Consider the following 27,381-nt stretch of genomic DNA (forward strand, 5'->3'; position numbering starts at 1 on the left):
CTGGGAAAAGATGGTTCCAGTCCTGGGAAACGTCAATTGTTTGGGCAGATGGCGGAATTTGCAGTCGAATCTATGGGACAGGCAGAACTTTTCTGCTTAAAGTGTCTGCGCCTATTCTATAGTGTGCACATACCCTTACAGGTTTTCCTAAAAGCCAGTCTTTTTGTGTCTGTTGTGAAACTAAATTTCCCAGCATACATTGCACCTCAGAGCCAACTGCCCCTGTGCTGCACAGGGGGACCTGCAGTACTAGCTGTTAGGACAAGGAGACACATGGTACCTTTCACATATCTATCTGTGCTCCTAAAATGTAGAAAAATGATTTTATGCTATAGAATAAGGATTCCGAGGCGTTCCCGAGCTCCTTAGGTCCATTAGGCTTTAACACCTTCTCCCTCCGATACCTGACCCTGCCTCAGGCTCAGCTTCCAGGTGTCAATCAAGCAGGGAGGGGGAGAGAAGCTTCCAGCAGATCAGGAGCTTGGAGAAGCCTCTTTCACTTCTTGTACCAGAGAATAAAAGTATTCTCTACATCCTAGAAGCACAGACAGATATATGAAAGGTACTGTGTTTCTCCTTCACCTAACAGCGTCAGCAGTTTGGAAAGTGAATTGAAGCTGACTGATTCCCTTTCATTCTCTGCAGCTGAACGTACCTGTGTTCTCTATGTGGAGAGGTAAGATGCAGCCTCTCTCTTCAGGAACTAAGGCATCAGACATTGAAATTCCATCACAAACTAGTCAACAATTGAAAAGACAATTCACAAGCACTTGTCTAACTTCTTATTGGCCAGAAGAGACCAATTACGAAAGGAAGAACAGGTTTTAGACCTTTTTGTTGGATCATCATGGAGGAGGTAGTTCCATGAATCTACAGATTTATGTTAAGGATATTAGAGGGGTCTGTTCTTGCCTTTCTGTGAGTCTTGCTGGGGTCTGTTTCTCCTGAAGGTTTCAATGAGTTTTTTTTTTATCTGTTTCTATGAATGATAAACTACAGATTGTGCACACTACAATGGGTTCATGGAAATACGTGTTTATATACTATTTATTTTGTGCTTGCAGGTAGAGATGGGCGAACTTGCAAGTGCCGAGAGCAAATGGCCTCTGTGCCAATCCACATTGTCTTCTGCTCCCACTGCTCTCCTACCTTAGGAGACAAATCTTCCATGCCTCTCTCACATTGTGTGTGTTTGCTGAGCACAGGCTGATGATTCAGACAGGGCGTGATGTCACAGGAGGCTTGGCTGGATCCCCCAATCCCCTGAGTGATTCACCATCTCTGACCGGCCTCTACAGCTGAGCAGGCAAGGAGTGACAGAAGCAGCTGCTGCAACTTCACTGATTGTGCAAAAGTCTGCAGTGACATCAGGGCTATGTTCACACATGTTGGAGTTTCATTGCAGTACTGCAGCAACATAATTTTAAACGATGCTAAAAAAGCACAGAGGATCAGAGCAGACACTGCAAATCTCACCTGGCGTACACAGTATATCCAGTGTAAGATAATATCGGATAAAGTCGTTATAGTGGGGCTCAATGTCAAAGATAAAAGATTAAATTCAATGTCTTTTTTTATTTTTCAAAATCTGCACTATACGTAGTAAGTGTGCTGTGTGGGTGGGACCACAATTAAATTAAAGTAATGCAATGCAGTAACACAAGGAAACTGAACACAGCTTAGATGTTCTGCAACAGTGTTGGGCAGGGTGGAGGACAGTGATGAACGGCTGAGGGAAAGCAATGTTTCCATTTCGTCCCTTTGGCAGCACACAAAGGGTTATCAGTTTCCTCTTTTTCTACTAGGACAGAAGAAAAAAAACACCTGATTGTTATAATCAGCAGAGACCAATCAATCACAGGTACCTCCTCTAGGAGTCCACTATAAGGAGGACAGAGACCTCATAACTCTGTTTTTTTTTCTTCTGTCCTCCTAGGACTTTTTCTATTTTTTTACTATTTTTAGGGCTGGCATACCGTGGTTCTTCCCGGCTCAGCCGCCCCCCCTCCCCCTGGGATCCTTTGTCTTATAGACTTTAGAGGTCGTTTCTGTAGCTTTGGTAAACTAATCCCTTACCAAGCTTCCCCCGGCCTGCCAGCACCACTTCGCTGAAGTTGGATTTTGAGAGTCAAACTCTTGCCATATCTCGCTGAGGTGTTGGTCTGCAGTATTAACAAAGCAGCGGAGGTCAGTATCCTGTAGCTAGCTCCCCTCGCTGAGGAGGAGGTTCAGTAACGCCAAGAGATGCTTTCACGTTCACGCAGCGTTCGGTGAAGAATTTCCGGTGGGGTAAGTTACCGGCATGTCGGTTGCCCGTTTCCACCCCTTGCTAAGGGGAATGAGGTTTAATGCCTGTATCCGATTCTTAGGTGACATCATTAATCCAAAGGGGCTATTCGCTAGAACTGGCTCAAGTTCCCCCAGACGTGTTTTTTCCCGGAAAACCTCACCTAATTGCCCTTATTCAAGACTTCATTACAAAAGGCACTTTGGAAAGAGTATCATGGCATCAACGGGGAAGAGGGGTGTACTCTCGTATTTTTGCGGTACCCAAAATAGAGGGTCTCAGTAGACTCGTCATAGACCTCACTTTTCTAAATCGTTGCATGGTGAAAAAGCGGTTAAAAATGGAGCCGATAAGATCTGTCATTGCTATGCTTCAAGAAGGAGACTTCATGGCCACGGTTGACCTAAAAGACACCTACCTCCATATCCCAGTCTTACCAGCTCATCGGAGATATTTACGCATAGCAGTACAAGTGGGCCAGCATCAGAGGCATTACCAGTTCACCTGCCTGCCATTCGGGCTGTCATCATCCCCACGCATTTTCACCAAGGTACTGGTCGTTCTGGCAGCTCTCCTGAGGCCAGAGGGCATTTTTTTCGTCCCCTATCTAGACGATTGTCTGCTGAAAGCTCCATCCCATCATCTTTTAAACCAGCATACTTCAAGGGCAATCAATCTTCTACAAGACCACGGTTTTATTATAAATCTCGAGAAGTCCTGTCTTGTCCCCTCTCAGAGATGTCGATTTCTGGGTTTTGTCCTGGATTCATCACAGATGAGAGTATATCTGTCGGAAGACAAATTGATCAACTTGGGAGTCCCAGGTCACCTCCTTGATGTCAGTCCGGAGGACCTCGATAAAGAGTGGCGATGTCAGTGTTAGGTCTGATGACTTTATCTTTGGACGCAGTACCATGGGCCAGGTCTCACATGAGGCCTCTTCAGAAGGACATATTCAGTGGAACAGACCACCGTGGGGTCTCGACAGGAGTATGGTTCTTTCCCCCTCAACCAAGAGGGACCTTCTGTGGTGGTTACTCCCAGGGAGGTTAGCGAGGGGCAGATCCCTTCATCTGCCATCACAGCTGGTCTTGACCACAGATGCTTCCAGCCGGGCTTGGGGGACTCATCTGGGCAATCATTGGGTGCAGAAAGCGTGGGGCTCAGTTCTCCTCCAACAGGAAGTAGTTGAGAGCGGTACGTCTGGCCTTAATGTCCTTTACCCCAGTTGTCCTACATCACAGGGTCCTGATCCAGTCCGACAACCTCCCTGCTGTGTTCTATATCAACAAGCAGGGAGGGATGAGGTCCCCACACCTGGAGAAAGAGTGTTGCCTCTTGATGGCTTGGGCAGAAGATCATCTTCAAGAGTTACAAGCAGTCCATATCAGAGGCATTGTGAACACAAAAGCAGACTGGCTGAGCAGGAATCAGGTGAATCCAGCAGAATGGAGCCTGAATGCAGAAGTGTTTGCACAAATTACATCTCTTCTAGGACACCCAGACATGGACGTCATGGCGACCAGGCAGAACAGGCAGGTGGAGAGGTTTTGTTCAATTTACAAGCATGATCAAGCAGATTTTCTGGACAGTCTCTCGCTCTCCTGGAAGGGGATGCTGATCTATGTTTTTCCCCCGTTCCCATTGATTCCTAGGGTCCTGAGCAAAATTCTAGAAGACCAGGCTACTGTCATTGCGATTCTTCCTTTTTGGCCGAGGAGAGCCTGGTTTCTGCTTGCATGCAAGCTTTCGAGCGGTCACTGTTGGGAAATCCCTCTACGCCTGGTCCTTCTTCTGCAGAACGGCCTGTACCATCCAGCCCCGGGCAATCTCCAACTTGCGGTCTGGAGTCTGAAAGGGAGAACTTGAAGAGTCTGGGTCTAGCAGACGAAGTGGTGGAAGTACTGATGGCCTCTAGGAAACCTTCGACAGTCAAGGTGTACAATCGAATACTCAGTAAATTCCGTGCCTGGTGTTCTCACAAATCTCTTTCTTCAACCTCTGTCTCCAGTGTTTTGAAGTTTCTACAGGAGGACTTCCATAAAGGGCTCCAGGCAAATACACTAAAAGTGCATTTTTCGGCCATTAATGCCTCTCTTCAAGGTTCTCTCTCTAATAATGACCTGGTGAGATTTTTTAGGGCCACCAGATTGTTGCGCCCTCAGATTCGCGATCCTGTGCCATCATGGGATCTTCCCTTAGTACTGGACACTATGACTAAACCTCCTTTTGAGCCATTGTCTGAGGTAGCCGAAAATTTCTTGTTATGGAAGACCTTATTTTTGATGGCTATCACCACCGCAAAGAGAGTGGGATTCAATCATTTTCTGCTAAAGATCCTTACCTTCGGGTTTCGCAAGATCATCTCATTCTACGAACTCGCAAAGGCTTCCTGCCCAAAGTGGCCTCCACTGAAAATATTAATCAAGAAGTTTTCCTTCCTTCTTCCCTGATCCGGCGGATGCAGAGCAACAGAAATGGCATTTGCTAGATGTAAAGCGTGCAGTATTGATATACTTGGATAGAACCAGCACATTCAGAACCTCGGATTCATTGTTCATTCAATTCCAAGGCCCTAACAGAGGGAAGCCTGCTACAAAAGCTTCCTTGTCAAGGTGGATTCACAGTGCAGTGGCTATGAGTTATTCTTAAGCTGATCTTCCTCCTCCAGAAGGGTTCAGATCTCATTCTACCAGATCCACTTCAGTCTCATGGGCAGAATTAGCTCAAGTATCCTTGGATGAAATATGTCGTGCAGCGACGTGGTCAAGCCCATGCACCTTTAAGAAGCACTACCAGGTGGATGTGCTAGCTTCCCAGGCGGCGGCCTTCGGCAGGAGAGTGCTTGAATTAGCGACTGGGTGATGTCTTTCCGCCCTATGTTGTTTCACTGCTACTTAGATCCCTTTGTGTGCTGCCTAAGGGACGAAATGGAAAGATCAAATTTTCTCACCAAAATTTCTTCTTTCCAAGGCAGCACAATATACCCCCCCCCCCCCATTAAATATCTTATTGCTGCATACTAACAGTGTTATGTGGTCTCTCTGTCCTTCTTATAGTGGACTCCTAGGAAAGGTACCTGTGATTGATTGGTCTCTGCTGATTATAACAATCAGTTGTTTTTTTATAGTTTTTTTTTCTTCTGTCCTAGTAGGAAAAGAGGAAACTGATAACCCTTTGTGTGCTGCCTTGGGACTCATGGAAAGAAGAAATTTTGGTGAGAAAATTTGAACTGTTCTGGAACCTGTAGTACTATGCACAACTGCTCAACCCGGAAGTGCAGCCACACAATACAGAACAAAATCCCCCAAAACAAATGGATTTCAAAACTGGGTTAGACAGGTAAGCAACACTATATGCTTCCGCAGCAGGTTTATTTTTTACCTCAATCTGGGGTTCTGGTCCCAGTTAACTGCTGCTCTGCTTCGAAAGTCTCCGGTGGTCATCCTCCATGGGCCGTGGGGCCTTTGCCGAAAAACGTGTCATACTGTTGCACAACTGCACCAGGTAAGTGTTTTGCGTTCTCATCTGGAAGACACCTGATTAGTATACTAGACTAGGAAGCTTCCCCTCTTTCTTTCAGACCTGTGTTTGCATAAGGCACATAGGCGCCAAGATCCCACATGCACCATAAGTATAAAATTTATATCTGAAATCTGAGTCCATAGGCAGCACCCTCATGGGTTAAGGAGTCCCTTGAACTCTGATAGAAGAGGGTTAATATAGCAATAAAACAAAATTGATCTTTTTCCATGCGGGAGATGTTAAGACTAGTCTTGGCTGCTGTCCACCACAGGGAGAATAGTCTCCTGGCTTAAAATGTTCACTTAAAGAACCTTAGGCAGGGAGCCCTGCATGGTTCTCAGGAGCACTACATCTTAAATAGGGTCCCTTACATGACAGCACCTGTAATTCACCAATTCTCAACGCCGAGGCAATGGCTTTTAAATATAGTGTTTTCCATGACAGCCACTTTAGATCGACAGAATCCAGAGGGGTTCAAAAAGTTTTTCTGAAAGGCTTTTTGGAACACCACGCAAGGCCCATGATTGTATTGGATTACGATAGTTAGGACTTAACTTCGCCACAGCCCTGAAGAACCTTGACATCACTGGAACTCTGGAGAAAGCACCATTAAGATGGGCATTCACTGCTGTTAAGAGGACTTTAAGGGTAGGTTCACACTACAGAACCCGCATGGAGAAGTTCCGGCAGATTCCATAGCTCATACCCGTTCATGGCCGCACACATATCCGCCAGCTCTATAGACACCATTCTATGGGCAGGCCAATTTTGCTATCCATCAAAAGAATTGAAAATTCAATTCTTTCGGCGAAATGTGTAATCCGACCATGCATAGAATGGAATTGGAAATGGAATGGAAATTCTCAGTGCGGGTTCTGTAGTGTAAACCTACCTTAAACTTTCCACCCTTAAGACAACTCTGAACTCCCTCCTGGAGGAATTGAAGTATGGTGGCTAGCTCACCCGCTGATCCTCCATTTTCAGAGCACCAGGAGGAGTAGGTGTTCCATATTCTGGCATACACTTTCATTGTACCGGGCTTCCTGGATGCTAGTAGAGTCTAAGCCATTTCATCTGAGAATGCTTATTTTCTCAAATTGTCACATTCATGTTCCATGCCACAAGATAAGCATTGCGGAGGTTCGGATGAAACATTCCTCGTTGTTGCAGTAAGTCCCTGCGAAGAGAAAGCAGCCAGAAGTTTCTCCGATAATGGCAACGCAAGAGGAATCCAGGCCCTGTGGGGCCAGTGCGGGAGGATGATAATTGCCCTGGCATGTTTGTCCCGAATCTTCTTTACAACCCTTTGAATGAGAGGGACTGGAGGATAAGGCGTATACAAATATGTTCTTCCAGCTGATAGACAGTCCTTTCCACTGCAACCGGTTGGTACGTTTTGGACTAGGAGCAAAAGTGAGGCAACTTCGCATCGCTCCTGGTGGCTCGCACATCCAGATCTGTCCCCATTTGTTCACAATGACGTTGAATACTAACGTTCCCAACTCCCATTCCCTCGGGTGAAGGAACTTCCTGCTGAGGAGATCTGCCTTTATATTCAGAGACCCTCTCATGTGCACCACAGAGATAGACAAAGGATTGCTCTTGGCCCTTTTCATGAGAAGACTGCGTTACACCTGAAGACAGGACTTCTTGTGCCACTGATGTTATATTGTCTGTTTGCAACTAAACTGGTTGATAACAGGACTTTTTTGAAGATTAAGGCCAACCTGATGGCCCTCAGTTCCCTCATATTGGAGGACAGATGTTTTTCTTCCCGAGTCCTTTTCCTCTGCACCCAGAGTGACCCTACATGGGCACCCCAACTAAAGGCAGAGGCATCCATGGCGAGTATCATCTGTTGAGGACTCACTAGACTCCTGCCTTCTTGAAGATGTGGTGTGGCTAACCACCATTTTAGATCCCATTTGACTTTGACAGACACTGCCATCATATAGCCAGAGTTTCTGGGGACCTCCCCCAATGCACGAGAATTGAGTCTTGCATTATTCTGATGTGGGATCTTGCCCATGGCACTGCCTCGATGGCAGACGTAAGAATGCCAAGGACCTTCATGCGGACCGGATTGAACAGCTCCATAGGGTACACAAATTCTTGATTGCAGTTTTTATTTTGAAAACTGTCTGGAGTGAGGTACAGGTGCATCTGCCGGATATCTATAATAAAACCGGATTTTAGGTATAATTATAGACATTTGGGTTGTTGGAAGGAGATTGGATTTCCTCTGAAACTGGTTTTCTAAAGTGTCCATAGTCAATTTGAGATAATTGTAGAGGATAATCTTTGGAGGGAGCTCTAACCAACCAATCGCCCAAGTAACACCCCTTGAGTCCTTAGATAGGATGTCAGCACTACTGCAATTTTGGTAAAGACTCGGGGTGCAGATGTTATCACGAAGGGCAGGCAGGTAAACTGGAAGTGCTGAACTTGATGGTGATTTTGAACTGCCATTCAGATATTTTCTGTGAGCTTTTAGGATAGGCACATGGGCATAGGCATCTTGGAGGTCTATGGTGGCTAGAAAGTCCCCTTTCTGGATGGTTCCATTTTATATCTTTTCTAAGAAGAATTTGTTGAGGAATGTGAGGTCAATCACGAGCCTCCATTCTCCCCCAGCTTTTTGGAATATCGGTGAATAAACTTCTGAGCCTTTTTCTGGATGTGGCACTTCGAGCACATTTTTCCAAATGAAGTGAAGGAGACCTGATGAATCACAGGATTCTTGGCTTTGTTAAGGAGAAAACTGTCTGGGGAAAACTGAGTTCTAGAGAGTATCCTCTTGATATTATTGAGGTCATCCATGCATCTGATGAAGTTTCTTCCCAGACTGTCACAAAATGCTGAAACCTTGCTCCAACCGGGAGACCGTGGCCTGGCATCATTGCTGTTCCCCTTTGGTGTCTGACTTCTTCTTGGAAGAGATATTAGGCTGCTGCTTGCCGTACTGCTTTGGTCTTCCTGAGGGACGAAAAGTTGACTGCTTCCCTGGAGATTTACGAAATCTTCCCTTGAAGGTTTTAAGAGATCTCACTTATTGAGGGAACCCTATGCGTTTGTTCTCACGGAGGCGTTTCAGGATATCTAGAAGATAAGGGCCGAACAGAGAAGGATTAAAGGGCAAGGCCACAAAATGGTTTTCATAGGGCACATCACCGGACCACTGCTTCATCCATAGGGCCCCTCTAGCCGAATTGGAAATGGCCATGTTTCTTAAGGAACATTTTAAAATACATAAAGCAGCATCACATCAGCTGCTGACTTCATCACTGAGATGTCACTTAATAAGTCCTTTCTTGGCACCCAATCTTCAATATCATGCTAAGGTTGGCTCAACGAGATGTGTAAGGCACAGGCTACCGGAGTGGAAGCCATAGACCCCCTGGATGATGCAGCTGTTGCTGGGTAGGCTTTTTTTGCAGAGCAAATCTGCTTTCCTCTCTATAGGATCACAGAGTAATGAAGAGGAAAAACTGACTTTTTCGATAAGCAGGCAGCCTCTAGAGCCACTGGTAATGAGTGGAGTCACTCATTACTGTTGTCCCAGCATCCAATTTATAAACAGACTTGGAATTTGAGTCAAGTTTCTCTGGTTTAGGCCAAGGGTTCTTAAACCATTCTTTGTGAGGGAAAGACTATTTTTTTAAAGGAAGGAAAGTAGAAGAGTTGATCTCTCTTTGCTTTGTGGGAAACATCCTTATTAGATTCTAAAGTCTTTTTAACTGCAGAAAGTAATTTAGGCAGCCTTCCTTTTTGTAGCGGGAATAAATCCTCCACTATATCAAGCTCAGACTAAGAATCATTTCTGTCATGTTATTGGCATCAGCAGAGGTAGATGGCTTAGGGGACCCAGACCTATGAGACTTGCTGCTGATCTGAGAATGAGGCCGTTATTTCTTGAAAGGTATCAGAGTTGCCCTTTAAACTAATCCAGGAATTCTCCTGTTTTCTTATGCTGATCAGAAGTATATATTCAGGAAGCACAGTCAGGGCGATCCCAGGTATCTGGCAGCAGCTGACAAGAGGCACAAGCATTAGGCTTTTCCTTTCACCTACTTTTACCTCCAGGGCTTGACATCTAGATCAGGGATGTCATATTCAGGCCCTCCAGCTGTTGCAAAACTACAAGTCCCATCATGCCTGGACAGCCAAAGCTTTAGATAAAATCCTACAGCATTGAGGATTTTTCTTTCTACAATCTTTGTGTAATAGGACGCACAGGCTCTAGTTCAGTGTTTCTTAGATCTGCTGGAAGGGGTTGTGGATAATAAACACTTGCTGTTCACAATCATCTGCCCGTCTGGGGGATTGGTTCATTTTCATGTCTCCCTGTAAGTTTTTAGTTATGTTATGTGTTGGGAGATTGTTGGGGGGAGATTGTATTTTTTTAGTGAGGTGGGGTTTTGTAAGCAAGAGGAAGGAAGAAATACTAGGTATGTCTTGATAAAAATGTTATAAAAATCTAATCCGATCGCCTTGTGTTTCTTCCATTTTCTAATATTTGGGCCAACAACTATCTCCTCCTCACTTGTATCCCATCCCAGCCTTGTGCATGTCTACAATTTTGTTCGTGGTGTCCTCTTTGGTCTTGGCCATGGTGGAGAGGTTGGAGTGCAATTGTGTGGACAGTTTTTTGTTTTTTTTTTTAAACAAGAAACAAATACATACAGGTTATGAGTACTGAGTAGGTGAAGCTTTTTAACCCCTTCATGACAGAGCCCAAAAAGACCATGCAGCAATTTAAATTTTTACATTTCATTTTTCCTCCCACCCTTTTAAAAGCTACAACACTTTCATTTTTCTATCTACAGGGCCATGTAAGGGCTTGGTTTTTTTCAGGAACAAGTGCACTTTGTAATGCACCTTTGAATCTACCATAAAGTGAATGGAACCCCCAAATATATTATTTTTAAAAATAAAAATAGGTGAAATTGGAAAAAAAAGGAAGATGTTTAGATAATAGAAGCACACTAGAAATAAAGCTACCAATACCAAGGAGTCAGTAGCACTTAATCAATCCTTTAATATGGATTTATGTAGTAAATAAAAACCAACAACTTAACATGTAAACATGACAACAGCAAAAGCTGTTTCTATAGCACACCACACAAAAAAGAAAAAAAAAAAGGATATGGACAATAGCATATGATTCTGAGAAACTGTCCCCGGAAACAAGCGGCATCAAGTACATAATATCTGCCAGAAAACATTCAAGTCCATCACAAGCTTTAAAACAACAAAAAGTTCACTAGATAAGGGTGATAAATGAGGACATTAAATATTTCCGCATAACAAAAACACATTTTGCATTATTCTCAACAAACATTTAAAAATAATCTAGAACACAAAGCGAAAAGACCGTTGTCATCTCATAAACAGATTTAAAATTAAATACTCAATGTGCTTACACGTCTTTTCGATATGTCAGTGCAAAATAGAGCATAAATGTTCGCTTTCACAAGTTCTCTGAATACAAGCCCCCAAATGTTTATCTTGCAGCCTTGGGTTATTGCTAGCAGCTATACAGTCCAATGCTTACACTATGATTCTACTCAATTGTCTCTTGTGCACGCCCCTGCTCACAAATGGCAAGACAAGAGATGAGTGCACTTACAGTAAGGGTCCCATTACACAGGCTGATCAATAATGTATTGGAGCACCAATCTGCTCGATTATTGTTTAGCAAGGGCTGCACGGACATCGTTAACGATGTCCGTGCAGCCCTTGCCCTAAACTGTTCATACATTACCTGTCCACACTCGCAGTCTTCTCCTTTCTGTTCTTTTCCTGGAACCGCATGCTGTAGCTTCTCTGATCTGACAGGCTGCTCAACCAATCACTGTCCGGGACCGCTGCTGATCCGGGAAGAGAGCAGAAGGCAGCAGGAGACCAGGAGTGTGGAGAGGTGACGTATGAACAGTTTATTTAATCATTGGCCGTGGGCCAGGCATTGCTATAACATGTAGCAATGCACGGTCTGCAGCTGATGATTTTAGGTCTGGACCTAAAGAAACAACCAGACGATGATCGTATCATTGGCTGATCGTTATCTCGATTACCCAGAGTGATAATCGCCAAATCAGCCTGATTATTGATACGCATAACAGGGCCCTAAGTTCGGGTTCATGCAATCCTAACCGCTCAGCATTTGAATCCAGTAGCCTGGAAAAGGATGGATGCAGGTCGCAGGATTCAAATCCTCAGCGATCAGGTTTGTGTGAACCTGGAATTTACTGTAAGTTTGCTCATCTTTAGTCATAACCCTATCACATAACCAAGCTTTAAACAAAGAACTGCGAAATGATGATTAAAAGTTACCTTAGGACGGAGGAGCTGGAAAAAAAAAAATATATACTCAACATTTTCATGATGACACCACAAATACTGGTTACATGTGTGACTGCCGCATAGACATGCAACACTTTTTGCCCCTTAAAAAAATAGTAAAGTGGTTAAAGAGTTTGCTATTTACAAACACGTCACCTTAAGTAACAACATTCAAGTTTCTCCTCTGTGTAGGAGTCTCTAAGATGAAAGGCCTTTGGAATGGAAGCACAATCAGAAGCAACAGCCAAAACTGATCGGTATTCTTACAGAATATAAGGCATTTAAACATACAGCTTACTCCATACATAGCGTGACAATCTAAGGTATCACCGCAAGTCTACTAAGTGCTGAGAAACTGGAGATTGAGCCGTACTACGAGTCGTCCTCTTTCTACAATTCATGGCGATAAACGTCTACATAAATAAACTAATGAATACCACGCAGTTACTTTATTTTCAGCTATTCCCACCATCAGTCTATTTCACGACAATGATAAAAAGTAAGAAAACCAAGTGGTAGAAACTGAGCAAGGAAGACAAAAAAAAAAAGGGTTACACATCGTCCCTCTACACCTTTGCTTATACTTTAATGAATACATGATTCTCGTTTTAATATCTTGAATATATATATTGTCCAAATAAATATGAAAAAAAAAAAAAGGCTTTTAACCAAGATCAGCTACGAACGTCTATTCATGTTGTGGTTTATAAGAATCCACAAACTGCCGTCTTCGATTTGGCCGGCCTCTAATGTTTCTGTAAGAGCCATCTTCTCTGCCTCTCTGCCCCCTCCAGCCGTCATCAGCCCTAGTATACTGGTAGCCCCCCCTGTTAGTGGGATAATAACGGTCATTTCGAGGCCTCCTACTACCATACGACTGATTGTAAAAGTTTTTTGATCTTCCGCTACTAAGCATGTTCGATACCTCCCGCTCGTCCTCTGAGCTCTCTTCCCTTGTTCTAAGCGGCCGTTCTTCAGAAGGAATTATTTGTGCCACGGCTACTGGCACTGAAGCGACTTCCTTCTCTAAGGATTTCTTGCCCGCTGGTATTTCGGATAACACCAACGAAGTCACTTGATGATCAGTCGATTTATCCGGAAGCTTCTGCTGCTCCATTGTGGCCACTTCCGTAGTTGGTTCCTCTTTGACCACTGGGGTATCCGACCCAGACTCGCTGACGAGTGCAACAGTGGGCAACAAAGGCCTAACTGGTTCATTCTCAAAATGGGGCTGATTTATTGCTCCCTGAACTGCATTATTTTCTAAGACAGACCCTGCTGAAATGTTTTCAGACAAACTTGCATCCTGAGGGTTAATGAAGACATTATGCCGTACCATTGGGTTTTCCAGGAATCCCTGATATGGATATCCATACCAAACATGTGGGAAAAATGGAGAAGCAATTGGAAGTGGTCCCATATAGGAACCCTGCCCAAATGGAGCTTGTGGGAGCATTGCCTTGTTTGACAGGTCTTCAAATTCACTACCCTGTGCCTGGAACTGTGGATTGTCTTCCAATGAATTAGGCTGTGGGGGTATCTCCTCCCCAATTATTGGGGCTTGGACAGGTGGGGTTTGAACCACTGAGGGGCTTAAGCCTACAGGCTGTTCACTCTGGATCTCACTCCGCATCACACTCTGATGGGCAAAGGCCGAAGGATCTATTTCACTTTGGTTTATAGCAGCTTCCTGTACCCAATGGCTTTGTGGGTAAACGTGAACATTTGGATACATCCTGCAAACATTTAAGTAGGCTTGATGAAGGGGGTGCAGGTATAAATGTGGAGGCCACATCGGACAGGTATAAGCCTGGGAAAAGCGAAGAGAAAAAAAAATAAGGTTTATGTATTCTGGTGAAAAAATATTCAAAAAGAACTAAGTCACTATATAAAAACATACGTTACAATACTTTAAACACTGCACATATAAAAAGAACAAACACACTACATGAACTAGAGCAGGGGTGGGGAACCTGTGGCCCTCCAGCTGTTAAAAAACTACAATTCCCATCATGCCTGGACAGCCATAGCTAAAGCTTTAGCTGTCCAGGCACGATGGGAATTGTAGTTTGTTTTTTGTATGATTTGTACTTTCTATCGGTAGCTTTCTTGTGCAAGTTTTTTTTTTGTATATAATGTGACCAAAAATCAGCAATTTTGTAGTTTTTGTGCACTTACCGCGCAAGATCAGGAATGAGAGAATTTAACAGATTGTGAGATTCTGCCCACAGTGGTAGTATTTTTTTTATGGGAAAGAGAGGGTGATTTAAACTTTGATTATGAAAAAGTTTTTTTTTTTTTTTTTTTTTTTTACACTATTTATATTCCCCCTAGCCCCGTGCTGAGGCCTGGCCGGACAAGTATGATGGTTTTAAGAGCATTTCAATCAGTTTTGACAGTGGCATTTAAATGGTTAATTAGCTGGTGCAGTGACTGGGTTGTGCCGGCTAATAGCAGCCAGGAGCAGTGTGGTACAGAGTGGGGTCACAGGGAGAACCCTTTCTGTGCCCCCCTTTAGGGACTCATTGATGTACAGATACGTCATGGGTCCTTAAAGGGAATGTGTCATCAGAAAATGACCTACTGTTTAAATATTTTTCTGTTAAACATATTTTCTTTTTAATTTTAGTGAAGCTTTTTCTAATTTTCTATTTTTGTATCTATGTGATAAAATCTTTTAAAATCTTGCAGTTTTCCTTCTCACCACTGGGGCTAAAACGCAGCTGAGACTTTCTGTTGTGTCTGTGGAGGCTGCAGTAAAGTGATCTGTACAGCATTGCAGCATCATATGACACCAGTAGATAGAGGAGACAATAGCAGCTTCCTGGGGAATGGCCTCTTCACAGGTCACAGAGCGCGCTCAGTAATGTTTTACATTCATATCATGGGGACAGAGTCTATTGTCGTCTATGTCCATGAGCCTTGCTGTAAAGCATGTCACTAAATGCTGTTTAAAACAGCCCAGGCAATATGACCACCCCCATAACAATGTACAAATAGTGAAAAAAGAAATGACAGTTAGAAATTAGAAACAGATTAGAATAAAACAACAAGTTTTAATATCTGACTCTAATCAGTAAAAGAAAATCTAGGTGACACAATCCCTTTAACCCCTTAAGGACAGAGCCAATTTCGATTTTTGCGTTTTCGTTTTTTCCTCTTTGTGCTTAAAAGGCCATAGCACTTGCATTTTTCCACCTAGAAACCCACATGAGCCCTTATTTATTGCGCCACTAACTGTACTTCACAATGGCAGGCTGAATTTTTTCATAAAGTACACTGGAAAGCCAGAAAAAACAAACGTATGGTGAAATTGGAAAAAAAACAACGCATTTTGTTTATTGGGGGGGGGGGTATTTGTTTTTATTTATCGGGGGGGGGGGCGATCGATCTCCGCCACTAGGCACCAGGGAACGGCTGCATACGGTAAAAGGATGCAGCTGTCAACATTGACAGCTGCATCTGATTAGCTGACACAGCGATCGCACCGTGCCCGCTAATAGCCGCGGTCCTGGGCTACATGCAGCACCCGGGATCGCGGCGGTTCAGAGCGGGGTCACCGTGCGGCCCCGTTCTGAATACCCTTACCAACAACAGGGCGTAAATATACGCCCTTTGTCGTTAAGGGGTTAAGAAGTTAACCCCTTAGTGACCGCCGATACGGCTTTCTACGGCGGTCACTAATGGGCCTTATTCTGCTGCCATCAGCTTTTTACGGCGATGGCAGAGAATAAGGCTGCGGGGCCGGGACGGCCCCCACCCCATCCCCCCGGCTACCGGAGGTAGCTGAGGGGTTGGGGCAGTGTGTGAGGTCCGTCCCGGCCCCCCCCCTTACCGACGATCGCCGCTATTAACGTTATAGCGGCGACCGTCGGTAAATGAGAGTACCGGTGCCGCCGCCACCTTTCATCTCCCCCCGCCGTGAATCTACGGCGGGGGGAGATGAAATAAGTATCCCCCAGACCTCAGATCAGCCCCCCCTAGTGCCCCGATAACTAACCCCCCTCCCCCGGCGGCCATCATTTCCAAGATGGCCGCCGCTATCGCTGTGAACCGACTAACGTCGGTTCACAGCGATTAAAAGGTTAAAATGAATGAAAGCCCCATGCTCTCCGCCACCGGAGGTAGCGGAGAGCATGGGGCAGTCATCGGGGACCCCCCTGTGGGGTCCCGGTACAAGCGATCAGCGGTATATACTATATACCGCTGATCGCTTGTACCATGTGCTCCCGGCACTTTTTATCCCCTGTCACCATGAATGATTGGTGACAGGGGATAAAAAGTGATGTCCCCCCACCCCCCAAGTCGCCCCCCACCCCCCCTGTCACCCCCGTCCCCCAGTCACCCCCCCCTTCCCCATATACTCACCGGATCGACGGAGCTCCTTCCTCCTCGACGTCCTGGCTGGTTATGAAGTGCGCATGCGCTTCACAACCAGCCAACTCTGAAAATTTAAAGTGACAGAGACCAATTTGGTCTCTGTCACTGAACTATGATTACTGAGATAGAAAATATCACAGTAATCATAGTAATACAGTGAAAATGAATATGTAAAGTACAAAAAGTGACAAACATACAAAAAAATAAAACACACACTTTTTATTATAGTAATAATTGCAGTTTACTCCCAAATTACCCCTAACCCCTCCCCAGATTACCCGTAACCACCGCACGTTGCCCGTAACCACCGCACGTTGTCCGTAACCACCGCACGTTGCCCGTAACCACCGCACGTTGTCCGTAACCACCGCACGTTGCCCGTAACCACCGCACGTTGTCCGTAACCACCGCACGTTGCCCGTAACCACCGCACGTTGCCCGTAACCACCGCAAATTGCCAGTGACCCCCTCCAGATTGCCCGTAACCACCCCAAATTACATGTACCCACCCCAGATTACCTATAAGCACTTCAGTTTATCAGTAACAATCCCAGATTGTCTGTAACCCTTCCAGGTTGCACATAACCCCCCCAGGTTCCCCGTAATCATGCCAGATTACATGTAACCCCCCCAGATTGCACGTAACCACTGCGCGTTGCCTCTGACCATGCCACAATGCCTCTGACCACGCCACGATGCCTCTGACCACGCCACAATGCCTCTGACCACGCCACAATGCCTCTGACCACCGCACGTCGCCTCTGACCACCGCACGTCGCCTCTGACCACCGCACGTCGCCTCTGACCACCGCACGTCGCCTCTGACCACCGCACGTCGCCTCTGACCACCGCACGTCGCCTCTGACCACCGCACGTCGCCTCTGACCACCGCACGTCGCCTCTGACCACCCCAAATTGCCAATGACCCCCTCCAGATTGCGGTGCCCATGTCAGATTACAGGTACCCACCCCAGATTGCCTATAAGAACTTCAGTTTATCCGTAACCACCCCACATTGCCCGTAACCACCCCACGTTGCCCGTAACCACCCCAGATTGTCAGTAAGCACTGCAGGTTGCGCGTAACCACCCCACGTTGCCCGTATCCACCTCAGATTGTCTGTAAGCACTGCAGGTTGCGCGTAACCACCCCACGTTGCCCGTATCCACCTCAGATTGTCTGTAAGCACTGCAGGTTGCCCGTAACCAGCCAACGTTGCCTGTAACCACCCCAGATTGTCTGTAAGCATTGCAGGTTGCCCGTAACCACCCCACGTTGCCCGTATCCACCCCAGATTGTCTGTAAGCACTGCAGGTTGCCCGTAACCACCCCACGTTTCCCGTAACCATCCCAGATTGTCTGTAAGCACAGCAGGTTGCCCGTAACCAGCCCACGTTGCCCGTTACCAGCCCACGTTGCCTGTAACCAGCCCACGTTGCCTGTAACCAGCCCACGTTGCCTGTAACCAGCCCACGTTGCCTGTAACCAGCCCACGTTGCCTGTAACCACCCCACGTTGCCTGTAACCACCCCACGTTGCCGTAACCACAGCAGGTTGCCCGTGACCACCACACGTTGCCCGTAACCACCCCGCGTTGCCTGTAACCACCCCACGTTGCCTGTAACCACCCCAGGTTGCCGTAATCACAGCAGGTTGCCCGTGACCACCCCATGTTGTCCGTAACCACCCCAGATTACCTGTAACCACCTCAGGTTGCCCATAACCACCCCTGGTTGCCCGTAACCACCCCACATTACCTGTAATCTAATTTTTTTTATCTTATTTTAGTAACTGCGCTATTCTAATAACCATTACTAGCTGCGGTTTTGCTCCTGTAAATCGGCGCTCCTTCCCTTCTGAGCCCTGCTGTGTGCCCATACAGTGGTTTATGCCCACATATGGGGTACCGTTGTACTCAGGAGAACCTGCGTTACAGATTTTGGGGTACGTTTTCTCTCCTGTTCCTCGTCAAATTGAGAAATTTCAAACTAAACCAACATATTATTGGAAAAATTCGAGTTTTTCATTTTTATTGGCCAATTTTGAATACTTTCCTCTAATACCTGTGGGGTAAAAATGGTCACCACACCCCAAGATGATTTCTTTGAGGGGTGCTCTTTCCAAGATGTGGTGACTTTTGGGGGGAATCTATTCTGCTGACACTACAGGGGCTCAGCAAACGAACCTGGCGCTCAGAAACTTCTTCAGAAAAATCTGCACTGAAAATGCTAATTGGCGCTCCTTCCCTTCTGAGCCCGGCTGTGTGCCCATGCAGTGGTTTATGCCCACATATGGGGTACCGTTCTACTCAGGAGAACCTGTGTTACATATATTGGGGTGACATTTCTCTCCTGTTCCTCGTGAAATTGAGAAATTTCAAACTAAAGGAACATATTATTGGAAAAATTCGAGTTTTTCATTTTTACTGTCTACTTTTGAATACTTTCCTCAAATACCTGTGGGGTCAAAATGCTCACCACACCCCAAAATAAATTCTATGAGGGGTGCACTTTCCAAAATGGAGTGACTTATGGCGAGATTTTACTCCGCTAGCACTACAGGGGCGCTGCAAACGCACCTGGCGCTCAGAAACTTCTTCAGCAAAATCTGCATTGAAAAAGCTAATTGGCGCTCCTTCCCTTTTGAGCCCTCCTGTGTGCCCATACAGTGGTTTACGCCCACATATGGGGTACCATTGTACTCAGGAGAACCTGCGTTACAAATTTTGTGGTACTTTTTTCCTCTTGTTCCTCGTGAAATTGAGAAATTTCAAACTAAAAGAACATAATATTGGAAAAATTTGAGTTTTTCATTTTTACTGTCTACTTTTGAATACTTTCCTCTAATACCTGTGGGGTCAAAATGGTCACCACACACCAAGATGAATACTTTGAGGGGTGCACTTTCCAAAATGGAGTGACTTTTGGGGGGGTTCTATTCTGCAGACATTACAGGGGCTCTGCAAACGCACCTGGCGCTCGGAAACTTCTGCAGCAAAATCTGCATTGAAAAAGCTAATTGGCGCTCCTTCCCTTCTGAGCCCTCCTGTGTGCCCATGCAGTGGTTTATGCCCACATATGGGGTACCATTGTACTCAGGAGAACCTGCGTTACAAATTTTGGGGTACTTTTTTCCTCTTGTTCCTCGTGAAATTGAGAAATTTCAAACTAAACGAACATATTATTGGAAGAATTCAAGTTTTTCATTTTTACTGTCTTCTTTTGAATACTTTCCTGTAATACCTGTGGGGTCAAAATGGTCACCACACACCAAGATGAATTCTTTGAGGGGTGTACTTTCCAAAATGGGGTGACTTATGGGGGGTTTTCTCTCTGCTGACACTACAGGGGCTCTGCAAACGCACCTGGTGCTCAGAAACTTCTTCAGCAAAATCTGCATTGGAAAAGCTAATTGGCGCTCCCTTCCTTCTGAGCCCCGCTGTGTGCCCATGCAGTGGTTTACGCCCACATATGGGGTACCGTTGTACTCAAGAGAACCTGCATTACAAATTTTGGGGTGCTTTTTGTCTCATATTCCTTTTGAAAATGAGAAACTTTAATCTAAACCTATATATTATTGGAAAATTTAAATTTTAAATTTTTTTACTGCCTAATTGTGAATACTTTCCTCCAGCCCCTGTAGGGTTAAAATGCTCATTATACCCCTAGATTAATTCTTTAAGGTGTGTAGTTTCCAAAATGGGGTCACTTATGGGGGTTTTCAGGATACCAGACTTCTAAATCCATTTAAAAAAAGAACTGGTCCCTAAAAAAATCAGTTTCACGAAAATGTGATAATTTGCTGATAAATTTCTAAGCCCCATAACACCCTAAAAAAGTAAAATATGTTTACCAAATTATGCCAGAATAAAGAAGACATATTGGTAATGTGATTTAGTAACTAATTTATGTGCTACGACCTTCTTTTTTTAGAAGCAGAGAATTTCAAAGTTCATAAAATGCAAATTTTTTAAATTTTTCATGATATTTTGATGTTTTTCACAAAAAACACACAAAGTAGTGACCAAATTTTGCCACTAACATAAAGTGCCATATGTCACGAAAAAACAATCTCAGAATCGCTAGCATACGTTAAAGCATCACTGAGCTATGAGAGCATAAAGTGAGACAGGTCAGATTTTGAAAAATTAGCCTGGTCATTAAGGCCCAAACTAGCTGCAGCACAAAGGGGTTAAAGAAAAAAAACGATATATTTAAAGCGAACACATAGAACAAGAATCTGTGATATCTGACAGAAGACTAACCTTTATGCCAAGATTGTAAAAGAAATGAAGGATGCTTTTATCTGAAAAATAAAATATACGTTTAACATTTCAAAGCATTTCCCTCATATTTTTCACTTTTTGTTTAAAAAAAAGACAACTTCAGTCTGACTCACCGGCGGGCAGATCATCTCCATTGTTACAGAGAGAGTAGGGAGGAGGGGCAGTCGCTCTCTCCCCTTTCGCATTTACAGGAAATCCAGGATAGAGAGGGTCCTGGTAAGCACTCAGTGTCTGCGGCATAGGCAGCAAAGGCTGGTTAACTGCTGGAATAGAAACTGGAAGTGGTGAGAACGGGGCTGATGTCACCTGAGGTTGTAATACAGAGTCAGATCCAGCTGTGGGGGAAGTAGGCATCTCCACTGAAATCCCTATAAGAAATGCAAATGCAGCAACCATTAGAGAGCTTTGGATTTTCATAAATAGACAACAAAAAAAATTTGAAAACTATACTGTAGATCAAATAAATAAAACTAAGAGGGCAGCTACCCGACTTTCCATGGTACTACTAGATTCCCATTTACAAAGAAGATCTGTCATATCTAAGAGCCCTATTACACAGGGTGACGATTGGTCCAATGGGCAGATATATTGCCTTGTGTAAGCTGGGAATGTGCCATCTAAAATGATGAAAAGCAAAGGCTGCATGTACAATCCAGGGACAGTTCCTGCCGCCCATCCTGCAAGCTGGTTAATCTTTAAAAAAAGGTTCACTATATGACGACTAATCTGCAGGAACATATACAGAATGGGCTATTTATGCCGCCATCTGCTATCGACTATTAAGATGATTGTTAGTATTGGGTGAACCTGTCAAAATGTTCGGGTTTGGCAAAGTTATCTGAACCTGAACGCTCAGTGTTTGATACCCTGTGGCTGCGAACGATGGATGACACTGCTAGGAAAACATGGATACAACTTGTGGCTGTAACCCAAACATTCTGACAGGTTCACTAAACACTAGTGGTTAGTACAAGTTGACTACATTTTTATTAACTCTTGTAGATTATATTCTCTTTTGTTACCATTCTCACTACTTTATTGTGTGTCATTCATTTATACCTACGTTTATTTACATGCAAGAGGATGGTCGCGCAGCAGACTAACCTGACCAAGGCGAGCCCACGGCGGGTACGGAAGGCACTGTGGTGGGGGTCTGTTGCTCAGCAGTGGTTGGAAGAACGGGGACATCATGTAAAATAACAGATTCGGAGGTAGCAAGTGGCTTTATTTCCTGTCAAAGATAAACATACATGATTACTATTTTATACAGTTGTACTTTGGTTCTCAAACACCTCTGTGTTCGAACCTCAATTTCCCCCAAAGTTTAGTTTGGTATTTAAACAAACCTGAGAAAGATAACAGTCCAATTAACTATTGTTCAACCAAGAGTTATTGAAAGTGTTCAGGTAACACTGTTTTGAACAGGGAATCCCTTCATTATGAAATTATGAAGGGATTCCCTGCTTCTCTAAACGGGGTTCCCGGACAGGAGCAGAAGACTTCTGTTCCAGAGGGGGCCCTGTCTGTACTGCTGCTGCTGAACCAGCTCAGTTTTCCAGCCAGGCAGGGGTTAAGTTGTGATGCTGTGCACAGAATGACCCCTTATTGGTGTTTGGTGTTGTGCTCCTCTTTGGAAAAGTTTCACATACCCTTCGCTGGCTCCTACCTGTGTATTCATGTGCACAGCAATCTTTAGTGACAGTCACAGGATCTCCACAAGAGGCTACAGTGCACATAAATACACAGTCAGGAGCCAGGGAAGGGTATGTGAAACCTTTCCAAAGAGAAGCACAACACCCATAAGAGGTCATTCTGTGCACAGCCACACAACTTAACCCCTGCCTTGTTACAAACTGAGTCTGCTGAGCAGCAATACAGACAGGGTCCCCACAAGAGCAGCAGCTTTCTGCTCTAGAGTGGGAAACCCTGTTTGTAGCTGGGATTCCCCACTCCTGCAGTAAGGAGCAGTGTGATGCAGTGGTAGCTGCTATTGCATCACCACTAGAGATGAGCGAACCGGGTTCGAGTCGATCCGAACCCGAACGTTCTGCATTTGATTAGCGGGGGCTGCTGAACTGGATAAAGCTCTAAGGTTGTCTGGAAAACATGGATACAGCCAATGACTATATCCATGATTACCACATATCCTTAGGGCTTTATCCAAGTTCAGCAGCCACCGCTAATCAAATGCCGAACGTTTGAGGTTCGCTCATCTCTAATCACCACTTATCTCTTCACTCTCTGCACCTGACCCATGGAGTGTAGAAACCTATTAGATGTATTTCTATGATTCCCTATGGAAAAACTCTGCTCGGTTCTCGAACTGCTCAGATCTGGACCAGCCTCCCAGAACAGATTAAGTTCCAGAACAGAGGTATTACTGTATTTGTCACATTTTTTTTTTAGTTTATGCCCCATGTCCTAAATTAAGGACTCCCCCCAATCAATCTGCAGAGCTTTTAAAAACTGATTGGAGCTCGCTTTAAATTCAGTTGATTGGACATGATTGGGAAAGACACAGCCCAGTCTATACAAGATATCACAGCTGACAATGCATCAGCGCAAAAAGGGTAAAGAACTGGCGGTAGAGCTCAGACTGGATTGCATGGGGGCACAGATATGGAGATGGGTACTAAAAATATTTTATCTGTTCTTAAAGAGTAACTGTCATGGTTTTTTTTATTGCAGAAATCAGTAGTATAAGCAATTTTAAGAAACTCTAATAGCCAAAAAAGCCTCCTTCTGTACTCAAGAAGCAATCTCCCAGCCTCCCCCCCCCGACTTCTTATCTGTGCATTATCAGGCAAACACGTCTTCATTACAGAGAAGCCAGTGAAGACGGGCTCTGCTCTCTCCATTGTAAGCCTATGAAGAGGGGAGGGGCTGAGGGAGATGAGGGAGCAGGAAGAGGTGACATGAAGGTCAGCTGTTTGTACACTCTGGGCACCGAAACCGCAGGATTCAGTGCACTGCTTTTCATGTTCCCCACAGCCCAGTCGCGCTTCAAAAAATCTCTGGCGCGCCACCTGCTCTAAGCTGCAAAGTCAGTCCTCCCCCGGAAATGGAAATCCGTCGACCCTCCGACCATTGATGAATGGTTTGCGGAGATAGCCCAGACACATCACATGGAGGACCTCATTGCTATAACCCGGCGGCGGTGAAGAGGTACACGGCCACGTGGGGTCAATGGCTCGCGTTCCTAGACTCTGATTCCTATAGAACCACCACAGCCTGAAAACGCTCTCTTCTATCTAGACGCCTGGAGGGTGTTTCCCCCCATCTTTCGCCATCAGGGACAGCCGCTCTCTTGTGATCCCTTTGTTGTCTTGTCCTATCTTGTCCGGTTTGTACTTCTGCCTCTTATTTCTGCAGTACAGTTCGCATATGATAGTATATTGTTCTTTGTAATGACTTATGCTGAGATCGACCAGGATAATGATATTTCTACTGTTCTTTGTTACAGTTCATAATTACGACTGCATTTTGTGTTTCCACACCATTCTTTGTATTTACCCCTGTCCCCCAGAGGGACTTACCGTCCCGAGTCCCCATTTCTATTGTATATTTTCTTTTTCTGTCTTTGAAAATAAAAACCTTAAATTAAAAAAAAAAAAAAAAAAAAAAAAAAGGTTGAATCTTGTACCTACCTCATCTAATTTCTCCTCAATCACTTTTGCAGGCGGTGCTAGTCTGGAGGCTAAACATAAAAAAAACAAATAAAATGAGTATACTGTAAACACTATACAGATATGTCAGCACCTAAATCAGATTAAGCAAATATACACAACCTGAGATTTATCTCTGACTAGCGATAACTACATGTATATCGCCTCTTATTTATAACGGAGAGCAGCTTCTTAAGCCCCCTATTACACAGGGCGGCAGAGAGGTGCTGTCAGTTATTACACGCGTCGGCAGCGAGCGGGTGAGTACAGGGGGGCCGTGGGAAGCTGCGGGTGGGCTGCACAGGTGATCGTGCGAGCAGCCCATAGAAGATAGCAGAGATCTGCTGCCGCCGCTCCTGTTCCGCAGAGCAACGGCAGCAGATCGCTGCTATATTAGTCGTTTGTCTTTCAACATGTTACAGCAACAAACGACAGCAACGATCAGCCGACATCGTTCATGTCGGCTGAGCGTTGCCTTCTATTACACAAGACGATTATTGGCCGTAACGGGATTGTGGGATTCAAAAGTGTGGTCTGCTGCTCCTGCAGTGTAACTGGTCAGTGTGGGAAATGGATGTAGTCACTAGTCTAATAATATCAATGGACCTGCCGACAGTACTCTATGATTTTCACCGACACACCTATTTAACTTGAATATATTATCAAATTGTAAACAGGACTACTGAGCTCATGCACATAATGGAGAGGACTTATTGTCCATGTTATTCAGGAGGAGATCTCTGGATCAGCTGCACAGAACAATATAAGTGATCCATCATTCTGTTCAGCCTCTCTGTCACTAGTTTATACTACCCTGAGATAGGACACCATAATCCTACTGACTGAGTCTTTAAGTGACAGGTACTTCTTTTAGGCTAATTTCACTCGTACAGGATCGCTGTAATACTATGTGTGTGAAAATGGCCTAAGAAATTATCACACACAGTCCTGTTGTTACACTGCTTATATATTAGGAAGTTATGCTTCTAGCATTTAATACTGTAATTATACTGTTTGAAAATAGAACCTTTAGAAAAACATACCTGTCACGTCAAGAAACTTGGGGAACAGCTGTCCTGTGCATGTAAATGAAGAGCGGCACTATATCTGGCTACTTATATTGTAGATTTTCAGCAGATTTCTGCTCTGCAGTCTCTTAGCTGTCTCTCTGTCTCTGCAGGCTGTCTCTTAGCTGTCTCTCTCTCTCTCTGCAGCATGTGTGTGTGTTCCTGGGCACTGTCCCTCCTCCCCATACACATGTAGCTTGCTCAGAGTTCCATTTACAAGCGGTACAAATCATCATAAAAGTCATGCTACGCTGACAGCACCACCAAGTCTACAATCTTTATATATGATAACCTAAACAAAAAGACTAATAAGCCAACCTTTACTTTTCGGATCTTCTGCTTCAGGCTTCTTCCTGGGGCCTTTTTCATTTGTTGAAGTCTTTTTCGAAGCCGAGACATCAGAACTCTGTACAGAAGTATCAGTGGTGGACGCCTGAAACAGAGACAAACAGCTAAAAATACACAATATACTTACAGTCGTGGGGAGACCTAGAATAATAACAGTACTTTCCCAGTCACTTCAAAGGTTGTCAATGTCCTTTCAATGCATGATAGACTGGTGATCACACTACCAGGGACCATTGCCAAAAGACTGACATGGTAAAAGCACAAAAGTGACCAACCAATAGCATACACTATGTTTCTCATAAGATTTGGGAGCTTTGGTAAATTTGAGATCAATTACAAAGCTTCTTACATTTAAAGTGTCACTGTTGTTACAAAAAACTTTTGACATGTCATAAAGACAAAGATTTGACCTTCTGGGTCTGAATGTTAATACCCGTACCCAGGGCCGCCGATAGGGCAGTACAACTGGTACTGCCGTATGGGGCCCGGACCCTAAGAGACATGGGGGGGGGCCCGCCGGCCGCCGCCCCCCGTCCGCTACGCTAGGGGGGCCCGCACGCCCCCCCTTGCCACCTGTTTTTGAGCATCCCGAGAAGCTGCGGCCGCGCAGCTTCTCGGGATGCACTGATCGCTCTGATGTTCCGCCCGCACATTGAGCGGGCGGAACATTAAAGCGATCAGAATACAGGAGAAGGACCTGTCAGCGTCCTCCTCCTGTATTCTCTCCCATAGGCTGCCGGCACTTCATACCAGCAGCCTATTGGAGGCCGGGACGTGACCTCTCCGGCAGGCGTGATCATGTGACGTCATCACGCCTGCCGGAAGTCCCGTCCCTGCGGCTCGCAAGATGGAGCCCGAAGAGGAGGAAGAGCTGCTGCCTGCAGCTACACAGCGCCGATTAGGTGAGTAGGATGTCTATTTTTTTAGGGGCACCTCTGGGGGCATTATTAGTGTATGGGGGCACCTCTGGGGGCATTATTAGCTCATGGGGGTACCTCTGGGGGCATTATTAGTATATGGGGGCACCTCTGGGGGCATTATTAGTGCATGGGGGCACCTCTGGGGGCATTATTAGTGCATGGGGGCACCTCTGGGGGCATTATTAGTGCATGGGGGCACCTCTGGGGGCATTATTAGTGCATGGGGGCACCTCTGGGGGCATTATTAGTGTATGGGGGCACCTCTGGGGGCATTATTAGTGTATGGGGGCACCTCTGGGGGCATTATTAGTGTATGGGGGGCACCTCTGGGGGCATTATTAGTGTATGGGGGGCACCTCTGGGGGCATTATTAGTGTATGGGGGCACCTCTGGGGGCATTATTAGTGTATGGGGGCACCTCTGGGGGCATTATTAGTATATGGGGGCACCTCTGGGGGCATTATTAGTATATGGGGGCACCTCTGGGGGCATTATTAGTATATGGGGGCACCTCTGGGGGCATTATTAGTATATGGGGGCACCTCTGGGGGCATTATTAGTA

At 45.2% G+C, this 27,381-nt stretch overlaps 1 protein-coding gene across 2 annotated transcripts in view; it reads right to left on the minus strand.

Annotated features, from left to right (window-relative positions):
* Positions 1–11,743: 11,743 nt before the first annotated feature.
* The window catches only part of OTUD4 (OTU deubiquitinase 4), a 43,029-nt gene continuing 27,391 nt past the window's right edge, over positions 11,744–27,381 (minus strand). For both annotated transcript variants that reach the window (XM_069978657.1, XM_069978656.1), the window contains exons 15-20: positions 25,870–25,984; positions 24,467–24,516; positions 21,924–22,050; positions 20,933–21,187; positions 20,799–20,839; positions 11,744–13,964 (exon numbers count right to left, since the gene is read on the minus strand). In XM_069978657.1, coding sequence (XP_069834758.1) covers positions 12,843–13,964; positions 20,799–20,839; positions 20,933–21,187; positions 21,924–22,050; positions 24,467–24,516; positions 25,870–25,984 — 1,710 coding nt within the window. In that variant the 3' untranslated portion in view covers positions 11,744–12,842. The remainder of the gene's footprint in view (positions 13,965–20,798; positions 20,840–20,932; positions 21,188–21,923; positions 22,051–24,466; positions 24,517–25,869; positions 25,985–27,381) is intronic.

The sequence above is a fragment of the Dendropsophus ebraccatus genome, chromosome 7 (assembly GCF_027789765.1).
Source record: "Dendropsophus ebraccatus isolate aDenEbr1 chromosome 7, aDenEbr1.pat, whole genome shotgun sequence".
Classification (NCBI taxonomy): Eukaryota; Metazoa; Chordata; class Amphibia; order Anura; family Hylidae; genus Dendropsophus; species Dendropsophus ebraccatus.